The 19,229-nt window shown below is 40.0% G+C and overlaps 1 protein-coding gene across 4 annotated transcripts in view; it reads right to left on the bottom strand.

Moving 5' to 3' along the window:
• Positions 1-15,949, bottom strand: part of LOC104379675 (F-BAR domain only protein 2-like) — a 140,645-nt gene extending 124,696 nt beyond the window's left edge. For all 4 annotated transcript variants that reach the window (XM_086630249.1, XM_086630251.1, XM_086630252.1 and 1 more), the window contains exons 1-2: positions 15,790-15,949; positions 6,148-6,239 (exon numbers count right to left, since the gene is read on the bottom strand). In XM_086630249.1, coding sequence (XP_086486375.1) covers positions 6,148-6,239; positions 15,790-15,822 — 125 coding nt within the window. In that variant the 5' untranslated portion in view covers positions 15,823-15,949. The remainder of the gene's footprint in view (positions 1-6,147; positions 6,240-15,789) is intronic.
• Positions 15,950-19,229: the final 3,280 nt, after the last annotated feature.

Genomic DNA, 19,229 nt, shown 5'->3' with positions numbered 1-19,229 from the left:
GTGAAGACTGAGGCAAAGAAGTCATTGAGAACCTCAGCCTTCTCCATATCCCGGGTAGCCAGGTCCCCCGTTTCCTTCCGGAGAGGGCCTACATTTTCCCTAGATCTCTTTTTATCACTGACATATCTATAGAAGTTTTTCTTGTTGCCCTTGATGTCCCTGGCCAGATTTAATTCTATCAGGGCTTTAGCTTTCCTAGCCTGATCTCTGTTTGCTTGGACAATTTCTTTGTCTTCTTCCCAGGCTACCTGTCCTTGCTTCCATCCTCCGTAGGCCTTCTTTTTGTGTCCGAGTTTGTCCAGGAGCTCCTTGTTCATCCAGGCAGGCCTCCTGGTGTTCCTGCCTGACTTCCTTGTTGTTGGGATGCACCACTCCTGAGCTTGGAAGAAGTGATCCTTGAATATTAGCCAGCTTTCTTGGGCCTCTCTTCCCTCCAGGGCTTCATCCCATTGTACTCTACCAAGGAGACCCCTGAAGAGGCTGAAGTCTGCTTTGGCGTCTGCATATATCTGAACCTCCCAGAAACCAATAACTACTGACTGAGCAAGTCTTTCCTGTTCACAGTAGCAGAATATCTGGACAAAAAGCAGTAAAGAACCATAGATCCAACTGTCCCTCAGTTCTTTTAGTACTTGACCATTAACCAATACTCAAAAATGAAAAAGTGAAATAACACAGTGTGATGGTTTGATGTGGGGGGGTTCTGGTGGCAGGAGAGGGAATTTGCTCCCTGTGACTTCCCTGGTTTTGGAACTGAGTCAGACCCAGTTCTGGCCACCATATCGGACTCCCATCCCCCTCGGGGTTGAGCCAATCGGCGCCTCTGCGAATTGTCCTATTTAAGTTGGGACAAAGGAACCAGAAAAGGTGCTTTGCCCAGGAGTGAAGAGGGAAGGAAGAAGGGCGCTGCCCCGGCTCCGGGCCAGGGGCTGCCCATGCCGGGCCAGCGCCACCCATTCAGGATGGCAGCAGCGGAGCCGCCTAGGGAACTCGGGGAGCACCCCGCTCCCGGGGTGCCCGCTGGGCCGAGTTCACCCAGAGAGGACTAAGATCTGAGAGAAACGGCCACACAGACACCAGGTCAGTGAAGATGGAACGGGACGAGGTGTGCCAGAGGTGAGTTTCCCCTGCAACCGGTGGCGAGACGGCAGTCAGCCCCCCTGCAGCCAGGACAGACTCGGTGGAGCAGAGACCCACTCGCAGCCCGTGGAGAAGCCACGTTGGAGAAGAGATGCCCGAGCCTGAGGATGGTCGTGAAGCATGGGATGCACGACAAGGTAGAGACGCATCAAGAGTCCATGTGACGACCCATGCCGGAGCGAGTGGCAACAGCTCCCTAAGAATCCGTGACTGTGGTAAAGCCCGCACTGGAGCAATCTGATGGGGAAGGATTGCATCCTGCGGGTAGGACTCACGCTGGAGAAGTCTGTGGATTTTCCTTGTGAGTAGGGGATCCACTGGAGCAAGGGAAAAGGGTGTAAGGACTCCTCCTTTAAGAAAAGGAGTGGCAGTAACAACATGGGATAAACTGACCTGCACTCCCCCATTCCCTGTCCCCCTGCGTGGCTGGGGAAAAAGGTAGAGCCGGGAAGAAAAGGAAAGGCGGGGGAGGTGTTGTTTTTAACATCTGGCTGTGTTTCCTTTTATCCTCTCAAGTAACTGGTTTTGTTTCCCTTTGTCCTTTTAAGTAACTCTTAATAAATTGCTTTGCTTTAAGAAAGCCGAATCTGTTTTGCCCGGGACCATGGTTGGTGGGTCCTCCTACTCTGTTCTTGTCTCGACCCTCAGTCCTTTTATTATATTTTTCTCCTCTCCACTTCACTGGGGAAGGAGTGAGAGAGCGGCTGTGTGGAGTTTAGTTGCCGGATCGGTCTAAACCACAACACAGTTGAAAACTGAACTGGTAATTGACTAACTGAACACAGCCAAAGGAGAAACCTTCTGCTCCTTCTAGGGTTTTCCAGTTTTGTTTTTTCAGAGTAAAGAACTTTGCAATTTCAGTACATTCTTACAGAAGTTTTGAAAGAAGAGTTTTCATTAAAATGCTTAAGCTGACTATAATAAGAAAAAAAACACCAAACATTTTTCCACATCCTAGATATTTTTTTTTTTAGTTATTACTATTTCTAAGGTTGGATAAAAAGGAACAATAGACTCTTCCCTGATTAGGCTGTACACAACCAAAACACTATTCTGAACAGCACAACTAATGGAGATTGACTTCATACAAACATGTCCTTTGTGCCCTAAGCAATCCGTACATCCAAATACACTCAACCGTCTTTCCTCTCTTTTATGCCACTCCCATAAAAAAGCAAATATTCTGGCTAGTCTAGAGACTCCAGCAATGCTGACTGACCAGCTGACAACTATATATATTGAATTATTTATATTTTGACAGTAATCAAACTTTTTGTAAGTGTTATCACCAATTCAGATGTGTCTCCTCTACCCAGCTAGCAATTTTCAGTTTTCACTCTCCTGTATCTCCACATCTGAATAAAACTGGCCAATGTGTTCAGAAGGAATAAAAGGGCAGACGTGAAGAAATTGCAAATATATGTAAGTTTAGTTTTCTTAGGGAATAGCTCAAAGTGTAAGTAGGGCATAAAAACAATAGATCTAGGAGGCTCCTAATCAATCTCGCTCATTCACTTACATATTTCTAGCAGATAAGTACTACAAAATAATAATCAGACTATACTATGGAGGAAGGAGGGGAACAGATAATCGTGTGCAACATCTCTTAATTTCTTCGCAATAAACAAAGATGCAAAACAGAATATGGTCAAGACAATCAGACTGTTGTAAAATACTGTTGAAGTACTGCCCAAAACAATTTCTTTTCACATCAAGAATTTGACCCACATGAATAAATGTGTGCTACTGAACCATATTTATTTCCTGGGAAATAGACTGACATACTGCAATAACCTCACAATGGTAGTGGAAGGGCTTCACTGCTGTCATGGTTTAGGCCGCTCCGGCAACTAAACTCCACACAGTCACTCGCTCACCCTCCCCCAGCCCCGGGGATGGGAAAGAGAATTAAAGGAGAAAAAAAGAAGAGACATCCATGGGTTGAGATAAGAACAACTGAATACTGCTGCTACCAATATATATATACACAGATATGTACAAGGATAAATATATACAAATGAGTGATGTACAGTGTAATTGCTCACAACCCCTTGACCGAGGCCCGTCTCGACCCGAATTACCAATCCTGAAACAGATAAGACCCGATACCGCAATCCCAGACGAGCGAGAGGCCCGAAAATAGAGAGCGAGACAGAGAGCACTCAGAGTCCGAAAGTGAGAGTCCTGGAAGAGCAAAGATCCTTCTTTCTGACTGTCCCTCACTTTTATACTGGGCATGATGCTGCATGATATGGAATACTAATTGGCCAGTTTGGCCCTCAATTCTAAGTCTAAGTACAAATCATAAGGAGAGTCGTGGACCCCCCGTCCCAGCCATGCCCCCCCCCCATCCTGTTGTGCTCCTGCACACTGGCAAGAACCCGGCAGCTGAAAAGTCCTTGAGGCCTCAGTGCCAACTACAAACATCAGTGTGCTGTCAGTGTTCTTCTCAGAGCGAGTCTCAGACTAAAACCAAAACACAGAGCTCTTCTAGCTGCTAAAAAGAACTAACTCTGTCCCAGCTGAAACCAGGACAACTGCCTAGATACAGACACTCAAACATTTTTACTGAAGTGAGGACACTAAATATTTAAAGTCCACCCATTTCTTTGAAACTACAAACTATATCCCACAAACTACCACTAGCTTAGACTGAGATTGATCAGTGATACACCCTTGACTTGAAAAGAAACATCTATTTGGCATTCAATTTTTTTGTTGTTTTTAATGGCAGCCTGACATAGCAAGATGGATCAATAAAGCACAGTTAAAGAAAACACAATGGAACATATAGGATACCAGGTTTAACTATCTGACAGGGAGAGGATCACTGAAAAGGACAGAACCTATTGCTGCTGGTCTGCATCACTGACAGATATTTTCCAATCCCAAGGCAAGCTGTTCTTAAGGAAGTACACTGAAGCCTTGTCAAATTAATTGAAATGTAGTGCTAAAATTCTAGTGAATCTCAGTGTATTAACTAGAACTGAAATTTTTCATATATTTTACCAAAAATGCTGTAGGTAAGATGGCTGCACATCTCTTTGGCACATCCTGATCTAGTCACAATAAAAGAAACTACATTTTTTGATCTCTCATTGAGGATAAAGTGCCCATGTGGATCCTCATGTGTTCCTAGATGGTCATTAATCTTTAGTCTTAAATGTTATTTAAACTTGCTTACTTGGGAAAAAAAAAAATTGCCTCCTTCTTACCAAATTCCTAGAATTAGTTAGCAGAAACTTCAGCTAAAACACTTTTAACGTATGGAGAAAGTCCAAATATTTCATTTAGTGATTGTAAAGGCACATTTCATTTAAAATTTCATTTGAAGGAGCTGATAGAGTGAAAAATAAACTAGAACATCACATTCTTTTTCCTGGTAATTTTGTGTAGAATGAACTGTCAAGTTTTATTTATGTCACCATAATAAAGCAGAGAATCCAAAACAGATATAGCATCAAGTTATTTTTACACATTTACGTAAGACCTTTCACCTTAGGATCAGTATGAATAACATGAAGCATGCCCAAAGAATACAACATAAAGAAGATAAGAAGCAGAATGAGTAAGCAAGCTTCTGATCTAAATATGGAGATAAATCAAAACACAACAGATGTACTAATAAAATTAAATATGTGTCCAGGTGATGTATAGCTTCAGTCTATGACTTACTACTGTAAAAATATGACTGATTCCAAGAATTAAAGCAGGTTTCAAAGGAAAGATTCAGGCACTCACAAAGATAACACAAGAGAAACTTTTATAACTGTCAATGTTAAAAGCAGTTAAGCAGTTTTTAAATTAAATAAACATTTTTAGCAGCTTGTGAAGCCCTAAAAATTTCATACTGAACATCAACAGCATGATATTCCTCCACTAAATCCAAAGCAGGATTTCACTAGAACCCTGTCTGGCTTCATAATGTGTTTTCTGGAATCAGGGATTCTTGAAACACAACATTCCTTGGTTTGTGCAGCCCTTCCAACAGGAGACTGTTCATCACATATAGACTCTGGAATTCACCTGTTTCACTTAGCCAAAGATTTTTGTCATTTTCTCCACTTCAACTCACTTTGAAACTATGCAAACATCAGTGTCACTGAGTATCTGCCAGATTCACGATGGTTACATCTTATGGAAATTGTTTTTAAAAATTCTTTGTTGAGGTCCATTTCAGGCCAAAACTTAACTCTTGATAAAAAAAAAATCCAGAAAATAAAGGCTAGATTTTTAGACAGCTTTTACTGCAAGAATCCTTCACTGAAACAGGTCCTCAATTAGCAATTAGCCTCTTGCAAGTTTTTTCCATGTGTCATCTGGTGTTGGTAAACAAATAAGACAAAAATTCTGAAGCAGACATATCATTAATTTAATCCAGAATAGAAATTCTTATGTTCAAAGTAGCAGCAGTAGTCATCTTTTATGATGACTTCCTAAACATCTGTTTAGGAAGTTGTCACATTTTGCAGATCTAAGTTCTGTCTCTTCCATCCCATAAAGAACCTGAGTAATTTTCTGCATATTATTTTCTTGTCCATACATATCACTGCCTTTTCTTTAACCAACTTAGTTTCTCAACATCTTAATCCAAAAGTATAATTTTAAGATCATACTAGAAGTTGCTAATACCCTAATTCGACATCTATGGTCAAAAACTTTGAAAGACCAATAATTTTTACTACTTAAATTATTGCTTTTCTTCCAAACATGACAAAAAATTGGGATTAATTTAAATAAACTGCTGGACACCTAATGTGACATTTCTAGCTTCTTACTCTTGTTTTTTAATTCAAACCTAAAAATTAGAAGCTTGTTATTAATTGATGCTTAAGAGTCACTATTCAGTTCTAAGCAAATCAAATAAACCTAAACATTCTTGTAGGCTATAAGAGATATTTAAAAACGCTCGTTGATTTTTATGTTTTGCATGTTACTATAACATATAATGATGAATTTAAATAAAACCCACAAACAGCATATTAAAGAGCCAGGATGAATACTTACCTTTCTCTTATAAAGTCTGCTAAGTCTTTTGTTGACAAATGTCCATGTTTCATGTTGTGATAGAGGACATCAAAGCCATTGTTCCTTTCCCCCTAAAGATTAATATTAAAAATAAAGTAGAACTATGAAACACAACATGCTAAAACAATTACAAAACAAAGTATAGAACCTATGCATTTTAATAACTGATCAAGTTTCACGAAGTGAATGTTTTCTAATGCTTCAGCTTTTAAACAATTGCTGTTAGTTCCCTTCAATCCCTTACATGCAAAACAAACTAAAATCACCTCAGCAGCCACTACTACCCTTTGAATGACAACTCTTCTATTACATATTTCTAGGCTATATTTAAAGCCATTTCTTTTCTAGATTTCTATGGCTCTTGTATTCTTTCACTTCCCATCTTAAACGCATACTTAATGCTGCATTCGCTCTTATCTTTCATTATTTCCCATGAACTAAAATTCACACTTTGGGATCACTGGATATCCCACCTCCCCAATTCTTCATACTTCATGGATATTTCTCTGTTTTTTGTAAAATTGGTAAAAACCTCTAACTTCTTCCTTCTCACAGGTAGCTTCCCTTTGTCTATTCTTAAGTGTAGTTTTAAAGCTTAAAACATTTTCCAATCAGCAAGGCATATCTCACCATTAAAACTGAGACACTGCCCTAAAAACTGATTAAGAAACTCAGTCAGCTTATCACCTCTGGCACAATGGTGAATTTCCCCTGAATAGGGGAAAACAACAATAAATGAAAGGAAGGCAAGGCAATGCAAGGCACAACAACACTGCTACTATAAGAGTTTTTCTGTCAAACTATCCATTCCCCTCCTGCCTTCCAAAAGCTTCAGATCTATAACATTGCTGCTACTAAAGACACAGAAGCATGTCCTCAGGAAAACTGCATGCATGTTCATGTTGGAAGGGAAAGAAGGATGATAAGCAGAATCTTGGACTTTTCACAGCAACAGCTCTACATCTCCAGCAAAAGAAGTCCAAGGATTTGGTCAGACATCACTCCAATCATTTCTGTCTTTTTTGTTCTGGAAAAATTTGTTTGTGCAGCCGTAAGGCACACTTGATCAGGGAAATTATACAGCTGAAAAATAAAGCTAGTAAATAAAAATAAAGATCAGTGATCCAGATCACTATGAGGACATGAACAGCTGCATTGCTCAGCAAAAGAGATGGGAGCAAGAAGGTGGCAGCAGTCAGGGATCTGCCAGCTTAAGTGGAAGCAGCCACAGGTAGATGGAGGAACCTCGCAGTAGTTGGCCCACTTCTGTGAAGTGTTAATTGCACTAGGATTATTTGCTTTACTTCTTTCAAATATTGGGGAAAACAAAAACCAGACACCTATAAAATGACTGTTCCTAAGACTGCAGTAAGTTGTAACCTGTAAAAATTCATGAAAACACAGATCGGTTTAGAGTAAGTGCAATTACAGAAAGGTCTGTAAAAAGTACAAGCAGAACTAAATTGAATACACCAAAATACAGCAAACTTTAAAGGGACTATCTACAGAGCAAGGCTTTTATATATTTGAAAAAAAGAATAAGAACATCAACTAGTAAGAAATGTAATTTTTTTTTTTTAACATAGTCTTACTGTTCCAAGTACCAGTCTAATCACAACAGTTCAATAAACTGTTTGGAGTAATGATAACAAATAAAATGCTATGCAAACACATTTTTAGACACTTTGTGCGTGGGGAATGCAATTAAGAACCAATAAGTAGCAAATTAGGTTTGAGGAAGTCAGATCAATTTTTATTTAAAATAACTGCAAATGCAAAAAGTAAACGATTTCACTCCCCTTTCACTCCTATCTAACCAATTTGAAGCTCAGAATAATTTTGATTACTGGTACACTAATAGGTACCTTATTAACTTTCTGTATTTACTCAATATAAACCTTGGATATCACTGCATTACAAAACCACCAAAATAACTCTGTAATTAAGACCTTACTGATATTTTCAATTAGGATACAAAAAACTCCTCTTATTTAACTACTCCAAAGTTGTTATTGTGCCCAAATTTGGAAATAAACTTTTACAAATAAGTGTTAAGGATTTCTTCCAGAAAAACTAATAAAATTCTCCTTCATGAAATGTTCTTTCCCTTGCTTTAAGGTACTACTTCTACCTAAGCCAACACATATTGTTCAAAACGTGCTGAACACACGATTGCTTCTCAACTTTTAAAAGTGACTTTTCATAACGAGGTAGCTTTTAGTCTTTTCTATACTGGAGCTTCATAAGTTTCCTGCCAGTTTAGAAATACAGGAAGGGTAGAATAGCCATGACCCAGCCTCTGGCTGCAGCCTTCCTCAGGCCTAATAATCTATCAGAAATATAACTTTGCAAACTTTTACAGAATGGAATGAGCCAGAAAAAACAATTCCCATCATCAGCTTGTTCCCTAACTGTAACTGAAGATTAGTGCAAACAAATTAGTTTTTCCACTTAAATGAAGTTTTCAAATCAGTCCTACTCTTGTTCTTGACTTCACACTGAATAGCAGAAAGCACAAGAGAAACAGAATAGATACTTTCCTCAATTAAAAAAGTCCCCTGAAAGCCACACCTTTTATACATTATCAATAGTTATTAGAGGCTAAGAGGCTATGTGAAAAATATATTAAGGTTTAAATGAAGCAGGAAGTCCAAAGCAGACTCCCAGATGTGAGGGTCTATGTGACTTAAGTCTGGCACAGCTAGGAGACATTTTCACTTGCAAATATAATGCCAAGTGCAGTCTACCTTACCAATATCAATATACCTTACCTATGACCACAAACATCTAGATTTCAAAACTGTTCAATTATTCACAAGCTACATGATCAACAGTACTGATGATTAACCTGATGACAATTCTATAAATTACATTATCTTCTGCTCATGTTTGGAGACATATGTGTACCTATGTCAAAGTATGGTATCAGTGCAGAGAGTACACATTTTTCTGCTAGGGAAAGTCATATGGTCTATCCACAACTACTTCATTTAGTAGTTATTTCCATGAAGAGTAGCTCAAACAATTCATACACTGAGCAGAAGAGTTAAGGTTCTCTAAGATAAAGACAGAGATGTATGCTGCAGCTAAGAGGAAAAAAGGTAGTTCAATTTACAAAAAACAAGTATGTATCATGCACATGCACATCAGCCATCAACACTGTTTATTTGTGTTTTGATTGTTTTTCCTCAACACTACCCCTCCCCAAACAAATTGTATAAAATCCTGTACATAGAAATTGCAATGAAGAAAAAAATGACTAGACATAGATGTATTTACCTGCTCCTTCCTGATAGCAACAGTAATAGCTGGGATTACAAAAAGTCCAGAACCAGTCTACTTAAAAATAAATAACATTGGGGGGGGGGGGGGGGAATCTCACTCCCTAACCATTGTACCAATTAGTCTTTAGAGTGTGAAATTGTATGAACCTTCTTAAGATAAATATAGTTTACATTGTACACTGCACAGTCATGGTTCAGTAAGGACCTCAGCTCATTGCAAGGAGGAAAATGACAGCCCTGCAGAACAAAGGATATCCCTGGACTACGCAGATAATGCCAGCATCCCAGCCCCTCCAACATCTGGCAATCTGGTGAAGTTCCCAATGACTGGAAAAGGGGAAACATAGCCCCCATCTTTAAAAAGGGGAAAAAAAGACGACCCAGGGAACTACAAGCCAGTCAGTCTCACCTCTGTGCCCAGCAAGATCATGGAGCAGATCCTCCTGGAAACTATGCTAAGGCACATGGGGCAAAAAAGGAGGTGATTGGTGACAGCCAACATGGCTTCACTAAGGGCAAATCCTGCCTGACTAATTGGGTGGCCTTCTACGATGGGGATACAGCATTAGTGGATAAGGGAAGAGCAACTGACATCATCTACCTGGACTTATCTAAAGCATTTGATACTGTCCCACACGACATCCTTGTCCCTAAACTGGAAAGACATCGTTTTGATGGATGGACCACTTGGTAGATAAGGAATTGGTTGGATGGTCAAAGAGTTGTGGTCAACAGTTCAATATCCAAGTGGAGGCCAGTGACGAGTGGTGTTCCTCAGGGGTCAGTACTGGGACCAGTGCTATTTAACATCTTTGTTGGTGACATGGACAGTGGGATCGAGTGCACCCTCAGCAAGTTTGCAGATGACACCAAGCTGTGTGGTGTTGTGAACACGCTGGAGGGAAGGGATGCCATCCAGAGGGACCTTGACAGGCTGGAGAGGTGGGCCTGTGAGAACCTCATGAAATTCAACAAGGCCAAGTGCAAGGTCCTGCACGTGGGTCGGGGCAATCCCAAGCACAAGTACAGGCTGGGTGGAGAATGGATTGAAAGCAGCCCTGAGGAAAAGGACTTGGGAGTGCTGGTGGATGAGAAGCTCAACATGAGCCGGCAATGTGCACTGGCAGCCCAGAAAGCCAACTGTATCCTGGGCTGCATCCAAAGAAGCATGGCCAGCAGGTCGAGGGAGGTGATTCTGCCCCTCTACTCTGCTCTCGTGAGACCCCACCTGGAATACTGTGTTCAGCTCTGGAGTCCCCAGCACAAGAAGGACATGGAGCTGCTGGAGCAGGTCCAGAGGAGGCCCACAAAGATGATCCGAGGGCTGGAGCACCTCTGCTATGAAGACAGGCTGAGAGAGTTGGGGCTCTTCAGCCTGGAGAAGAGAAGGCTCTGGGGTGATCTTATTGCAGCCTTCCAGTACTTAAAGGGGCCTACAGGAAAGCTGGAGAGGGACGTTTTACAAGGGTGTGTAGTGATAGGACAAGGGGCAATGGCTTTAAACTGAAAGAGGGGAGATTTAGATTAGATATAAGGAAGAAATTTTTCACTCTGAGGGTGGTGAGGTACTGGAACAGGTTGCCCAGAGAAGTTATGGATGCCCCATTCCTGGAAGAGTTCAAGGCCAGGTTGGATGAGGCTTTGGGCAACCTGGTGTAGTGGAGGGTTTCCCTGCCCATGGCAGGGGGGTTGGAACTAGATGATCTTTGAGGTCCCTTCCAACTCTAACCATTCTATGATCTCTGTGAAACCCTCCCCTTATCTGGCATCAGAGATAAGGAACTGTAGCAGGAACAACTCCAGGGACATCTAGATCAAGAAAGAAGCAGATGGATGATGACACCATAGAAATATATTTGCATTGCAAAGCAGTAGTGTATGTTAAGTAGCAATTGGTCAAATCATGTTGTACCTGAATGCTTGAAAGTTATAAGAACCCTGTGTAAAACCACATTCAGGATGCCTCAATTTGAATGGGACATCTCATGTGCATGAATAAAGAATTACTCTCGTAATTTTATACTTTGCATCCTAGCCTCTCTCCTCAATGGCACAGGCCAGTTGTCAAAGTTTTGTAATAATAAACACAGCAGATAGCAGAAATGAGACCTTCCACTCTCATTCAGAAGCAATTTCCATCCACTGCTATGACAGACAGAGAGTGAAGTCAGATGTAGATTCTTCTAGAAGTTGGATCTTGGTGAAAGATTAATCTCTTTTATCTTTTATATGATCAGGTTATATGCAACAAACTTCCACATCAGTTTGAAAGACCATTCTGAATGTCATTTTAGGGGTAAAATACCATCTGTTGAGGATGATCCCATCATTACTCAACAGAAAACAACTGTAAAACCGTGTATAAGAATGCAAAATGTAATCAGTCCCCTCTCCATATAGGCTCCATTTAATTACTTTGAAATTCATTAGCAGTTTTCTCCTTTTTTCCCTAGAGCTAACAAAACTCTCTTCAGAAGCTAGTATTCTTGTTGAGGTTTCCCATTTTACACTGCCATAAGAGAGCTCTTCTGTGGATATAGCATAAATGTCTCCTAACAGCAAGCCATATGAGGAAATAAAACTTCAAATACAAGTAAACACTTCACTTAAATAAGCCTCCAATGAGGCATTACTGACCAACTGACCAATAAATTAAGAGTCATGGAAAAAGAGGGCAGACAGTCCTTTCATATCCCTTCATCGAGAGAACTAACTGCAATGATTTTTCTCATAGAAATGAAAGTAACCCTGTCAGCAATTGTGAAGTCATAATTCAGCATTTTCATGACTTGTACATAACAGGAAACAGATTACAGGAACTCTGCTTTACTAAACTACTTAATAGAGTTTGAAAAATTTTAAAAATAAGTTTGTGTTGCATATAAAAGATGATTCTGAATTTAAAACTTATGTTTGGTAAAATAGCCAGAAATTTTTGGGCAATCTGTAGCAGTATTTATTTCCAATGTTTCTAATCAAATTTTATAAGTGGAAGCTGTCTGCTTTGGACCAAAATCGTTTGACATTAACATCTATTAGTGTGAAAAGTTAACACTCCATATTATAGCACCCTCTTTTTACTCAATGTAAACAAGTGTTTCTCAACTATTAAGGTGATTCTAAAGTTCCCATGACTAGTAAAACACATACTACTTGTTGAACTAGGGTGAGAAGCAAGAAGAGGACAGCTGCAAATACTGTTTTCACAGAAAAACAGCAGATGAGACAATAAAAGGCACGTGCAATTCTCAAACACATTTTGATTTTGGTCAAATTTCAGAAGCTTGGTGAGAAAAGTTCAGACAAATTTTGATTTTTTTTTTTTCCTAAGTTCAGCAAGTAAAGACCATTTGACAATAAGTGAATTACCATCATTTCAACCTATGCTTTTATAACATGCATTAGCAGTGGTTAAGTATGCACAATCATCCTTCACCCCTATTTAATCCTTTAAACATGATCATATCACCACATTACACTGAAGAAACAGAACAGACTGAGAAAAAAAATACTTTTGATTATAAATTATTTAAGTCATAACCTGCTTAATCCTCTTTTTAAAATAGCCTACCAAGCCCACGACTTATTCTCCAGGAAACGGGCAGACAAATATTCAAACTGCAACATTTGGAAGCGGTACTCCAATTTAACTACAGGATTTCTTTTTAACCATAAAAAGTTTAGGTCTCTAATTTACTTCAAACTTTCATAAAATGAAATAATCTCCAAATTAAGTTTCTAAATCCTAGTTAAGCCTTACAACTGCCTATGGCAAACATGATATATCAACAAAACATAACTAAAAAACACCTCTCATTAGATAAATGCTAAACAGGAAAAGTCTAGAACAAAATGAATGTGGGAAATGAGTCGCTTAAATTTGGGGGCGGAGAACTGAAAAATTTGTATCTTTTGCCTCTTGTTTTGGTCAGCTCCAGAGAAGCTGTCCTATAGCTAGTTTTACACTAGCTATACTGTCCTATAGCTAGTTTTACACTAGCTATACTGTCCTATAGCTAGTTTTACACTAGCTATACTGTCCTATAGCTAGTTTTACACTAGTACTACCCATGCTATTCTGTCAGATAGGAGAATGAAAAAACCACATCCCTGGCCAACAGATTATGCATGCAAGAATCTTAATACAGATAAAACATAATGGCATAGAAGTAATTTTGGTAGAAAAATTTTGTCTGCAACGAGAAAATTCCAGAGTCATTCCAGTTACACCAATATGCCAAATAATAACTGTAGACAATCCATTAATGGGGAGGGGGGGAAGGGAAGAGAGCACAACTCCATCATATAGGTGAAAAGTATTTACTGAAATAGGTACAAATTTTCAACAACTACAAGATTTGATTTATGCTGCTTAAGATACCCTATTTAACAATTAATTTACAATTTTTTGTGCAACAGAACAATAGGAACTGGGTGTACATTCTGTAATTCTAAAATGAAAGTTGCAAATGTTAACCAAAAACAATTTTCTCTTTATCCACAAACTTAGAAAGAGATATATTAGTCATTAAGGTTTGTCCATTTGTATCATTGACTTCTTTTCATCCACCTAACTCCAGGTAAATTTAAAATCATTTTAGATGCTCTGGTAAACATCACCTGCAGTACTGTGTTCAACTCTGGAGTCCCCAACACATGAAGGACATGGAGCTGCTGGAACGAGTCCAGAGGAGGGCCATGAAGATGATCCGAGGGCTGGAGCACCTCTGCTATGAAGACAGGCTGAGAGAGTTGGGGCTCTTCAGCCTGGAGAAGAGAAGGCTCCGGGGTGATCTTATAGCAGCCTTCCAGTACTTAAAGGGGGCCTACAGGAAAGCTGGAGAGGGACTTTTTACAAGGGCGTGTAGTGATAGGACAAGGGGCAATGGATTTAAACTGAAAGAGAACAGATTTAGATTAGATATAAGGAAGAAATTCTTCCCTCTGAGGGTGGTGAGGCACTGGAACAGGTTGCCCAGAGAAGTTGTGGATGCCCCATCCCTGGAAGTGTTCAAGGCCAGGTTGGATGAGGCTTTGAGCAACCTGGTGTAGTGGAGGGTTTCCCTGCCCATGGCAGGGGGGTTGGAACTAGATGGTCTTTGAGATCCCTTCCAACCCAAATCGTTCTATAATTCAACTAAAAAGGTAAAATAAGTTCATCAAAATCAATTTAAACACACATTTTTATATCCCAGAGCTTCCAGAGTTACCATACACAGCATTACATAGAGACTAATTTCAGCTATACATAGACCTTCCAACAGTTGAATCAAATTAATTTAAAACAATTAAAAAATATATACTGACTAGCTTAGAAGCAGCTTATTTTGGTTGACCTGAAACAGTTTAACAGACTCACAATTAACAAGAGTATCACCTGCACCAGTCAGTTTAAAAATCAAACTTATGTCAAAGCTTATGCAACACGTCCTAAAGTAGTGCTAAGAGAACAGTAAGTCACTATACCAGTATGAGTGTATTCAAAGTGATAAAACCTAGGTATGTATAATGGAAATAACTTGCAAGAAAATGTTTCAGATCAGCTACAGTCACAATGAAAACAAGTTTCATTTCATGCAAGACTCAATAATCCAAACATAATTTTTAAAGTTTTTCTCCATATATAAATACCAAATTAAAAATATAAATATCTACACAGAGATGACTGACAAATTATGTTTCTAAAACAGACTGGAAAGTCTGTTTCTCTAGCTCGCTGCTGTTCAGGCTGTATCTTATCATGCAGATAGAAATGAGTTGTCAGTACAAAAGCACAAAGTTCTGAGACGAAGTTTTGCTTTTGCATTATAACAACAGTAAATCGTTATAGTTAGTGTCATTCTCCCAAACAACTGCATTGTATGGGAAGCTTAACGAAGAGAGATCAGACTGCAGTAGAAGCCCCATCTACGCACCACAGTGGCTACAAGAGTAGACTCCCTAGCAAAGGGCCTCCCTCTTGTGTCTGCACATCCTTTGGCCCAGTAAACCATCTCCCCCATCGCTTCTCCCTAACAGACCACCGAGCACTGCGCGAGGCAGGGGTAGGACGCTTCCCCCACGGCCCAGTGTGGCAGAGGCGAGGCAAGCCGCACCGCGGCAGGCGCAGAAGGCCGCCGCAGGAGGCACATAGTGCCAAAGAGGGGACGGCGGCTACCATCCCTCCGCCGCGCTCCCCGCAATAAGGCCCAAGCCCAGTCCCCAGAGTAGCCTAAAGAGTCGAGGCTGCTCCCGCGGAGAGTACGTCGGCTACGCTATACTGCACTGCACTATGCCGTGCCCTGCTCACCCCACCCCACCCGCGACACGGAGGAACCAGTCCACGGCACTTCCCTACCCAGAAGTTCTCCACGAAGTACGCCATCATCATCCCACCGCCCCGGCCCTCAACGAGCCCGAGCTAGGCCCCGGCCGCCTCTGCCAACGAAACACAACGGAAGAAATGAACACCGTCACAGCGGACCACCCTTCCCGTTACAACACCACCGCCTCCTTCCACACAGCTTCACCGCTTCCGACTCCGCGCATGTGCACAGCTGCCACTGGGCGCCGCGGCTCCTGCGCAGGCGCGTCGCATTCCCCCTTCCTCGGGCGGAGGAGCGGCGCGCGCATGCCCAGAGCGCCGGCCCCACCGCAGCTGAGAAGTGCTATCTCAGAAGTGAAGAAACCCTGATCTCTACAGAAATATGAATATACTTGCAGAAGGCAGACTCAGAAATCTTGAGTAAAATCCCCTCTATTTTAGTAGTTCAGTAACTACTAAGGAGTGACTATACTGAAGACTGGAATGCATACGAACTATTTGACACCCAGGAGAATAGATTCATGCTGTTTGAAGAGGCTTCATAACCAAACATCTTTCCAGCCACATAGGATAAGATCTTTCAAAGCATTTGATGACTACTAGGCATTTTATTACCAAAGTGTAGCTTACACTCTCTAGTACCTCCTCTCACATGATTTTACAGTTTCAGTGACAGGCTCCTAAAAATTATACACTTAATCTGAAGTCAAAGAGTCTGGAGAAACTGTTTACTTCAAACCTTTCTCTTCAATGATAGTTCAGTTTTCCAGACCCTTCTTTTGCTTGATGTAGATTATTAGCCAGTTGGAATCATGTTGATTGCTGGACCAGAATACAGATCCACTGAATTGCTATCTGGGGTCAGTCTATACCTGGACTGCTGCTTTTCAGTAAGAATATCTTTAGATATTCTTCATGGCAAGAGTCAGCACCACTGGTCTCTTTCTGGGACTTCAAAGAGTCCCTATTCTACCTTAATGAGATGATTCATTTTTCAAGACAGCAGTTAGCTTTTCATTCTTGATTAAAAATAGAGGACCAGATCTAAGCAATGATGTGAGGGGCTGCAGCTCACAGTCCTATGTGCACAAGTGGTTAAGTGCTTTATCCAAAATTTATCTATGATTTTTGTCAGCACAAAGCTTTATCCAAGATATAAAAAAGTAAGAAGCTGATATGTTGGGTTCCCCCTCAGGGAAACTCTATCAGTTCTGGTTTGAGAATCTCCCCTACTCCCATCTTAATACTGATGTCCTTTGCCCTTCATGCTGTAAGATATTAGGTAAGACATATAGCAGAACATTCAAGTCGTCCCTAAGAACCTGATGAATTCACCAATTTATGTCAAATTTATGTTGATTAAAGACTTCCATGAAGACCAAATGGTTATGAATGGTTGTTCAGCCTGGAGAAGAGAAGGCTCCAGGGAGACCTTATAGCAGCCTTCCAGTACTTAAAGGGGGCCTACAAGAAAGCTGGAGAGGGACTTTTTACAAGGGCGTGTAGTGACAGGACAAGGGGCAATGGATTTAAACTGAAAGAGAACAGATTTAGATTAGATATAAGGAAGAAATTCTTCCCTCTGAGGGTGGTGAGGCAGTGGAACAGGTTGTCCAGAGAAGTTGTAGATGCCCCGTCCCTGGAAGTGCTCAAGGCCAGGTTGGATGAGGCTTTGAGCAACCTGGTGTAGTGGAGGGTTTCCCTGCCCATGGCAGGGGGGTTGGAACTAGATGATCTTTAAGGTCCCTTCTAACCCAAACCATTCTGTGATTCTATGAAATCTGAATGATAACTTGAGAAAACTGAAAATTAAATATGTCCTACATGTAGAGCATTCTTGACAATCATTTCAAGGTAAAATGACTGGCAAATTACATTGCTTCTCATTGTGTACAGTACTTTATAAGAGAAACAAAATTATATTTGGCATTTGTATTAAACGCTGGGGGAACAGAGAGAAATAATGGACAATTAAAAAATAATTATATCTGTGATAGTAATACTGTAGTAGTTACGCATCCAAATTAACCTATATGCTGTAAACCCAAGGGGAGACTACATTCCCCTGTATGTTTAATAGAGGAAACATGACTATCCATTTTGCCGAGGGGCAATAAGAAAAGGAAAAATGGGTAAGACTGTCAGCGTAACACGGAGTTTTCTTTTCATATTTTAAATATAAATTAAGATTTGACAAAAATTATTATATACCTGAAGCTAAGAAATACTTCAATTTTTACTTTTATGATTTAAAGGAGTCTGACAAAAAAGAATGTCATAAAAACCCCTGAAAAACTGTATGATTCAAAAGTAATTCCTTACATGCCATCACTTATTCATATATGTCTTAATAAATGCGCAGCATAATTGCATCTGTTTTCCTTAAAAAGTAGACTGATTATTGGAAAAATGCTTCATTTTAAGCCTGCCATTAATCAGATTAATATTTAGGTGTTTTCTGGGAGGTTTCAATGGTATATATTACTCATTTTACACAAAACAAGGGCAAATGCCTCCAAAGGAAGTGCATTTTACATATTAATATGTTATATAATCACTATGATTCATTATGAGTCATTCTGGGATAACAAAAGCTACCAACATCTATTCTGTAAGCGTTTAACCTACATAAGAAATTAATTTATGCACACAATATTCCTAATGAAATGCTTTCTTTTTCATTCAAGTACATCTTTAAATGAGATGCAAAAGTTTGGTGGTTTGTTGGGTTTTTTTTAAGAAAAATAATAGCACGACATGTTGAAAGGACAATCCTTTGCACTGTTGCAATCTGACCACAAACTTAGTCATAATGTTAATTTCATTTAAGATGCTAGTACTTACTCTACTCACCTCATTTGTATATACAAACCTCAGACTCAAAATTAGAAGCCATAGCTTAAGATCAGGCTCTGAGTCAAGAGAGTCAGATGTTTTGTTCAAGTCTCCCACTGACAGCAGCATGCTCTATCACAAGTACCCCACAACAGAATGGGAGTGAGGAGGGCTATTTGAAAGAAGATGAAAATAAAACTACTCTCCCTCCTAGTCACTGGTGCATTCATGTCTTATAGCCAACAGGAACTGATATCTCTTCTAATCAACTTGAATTGACCTTAACTTATCCGAATATCATTTTGATTCAGATAAAATAAATATCCTCCTTATTCAAGAGACTCTAGAACTTACATGTGTGAACCAGAAGAGTGCCCTACTGAGTCAAGCAAAACACAAACTGAAGATGAAATTTTCATCTTTCATTAAAAATTGGAATGCAACATCTATATTTAAACAACTTTATTAACATAGTCAAGCAGTGATTAACATTCACATCTATTATGTCACATCATACAAATGTAAATACAAAATTATTACAGTACAATATATATTCTCTGCACGATCCAAAATATTTGGTGGCCCCCAAAACTCTTTAAAATTCAGCAGCTTATCAAAAATTAAAACCATGTTCTATT

This window comes from Tauraco erythrolophus, chromosome W, assembly GCF_009769465.1.
Source record: "Tauraco erythrolophus isolate bTauEry1 chromosome W, bTauEry1.pri, whole genome shotgun sequence".
Lineage (NCBI taxonomy): Eukaryota > Metazoa > Chordata > Aves > Musophagiformes > Musophagidae > Tauraco > Tauraco erythrolophus.
The sequence above is the reverse complement of the archived record's forward strand: the minus strand, read 5'-3'. Positions and strand labels throughout refer to the sequence as shown.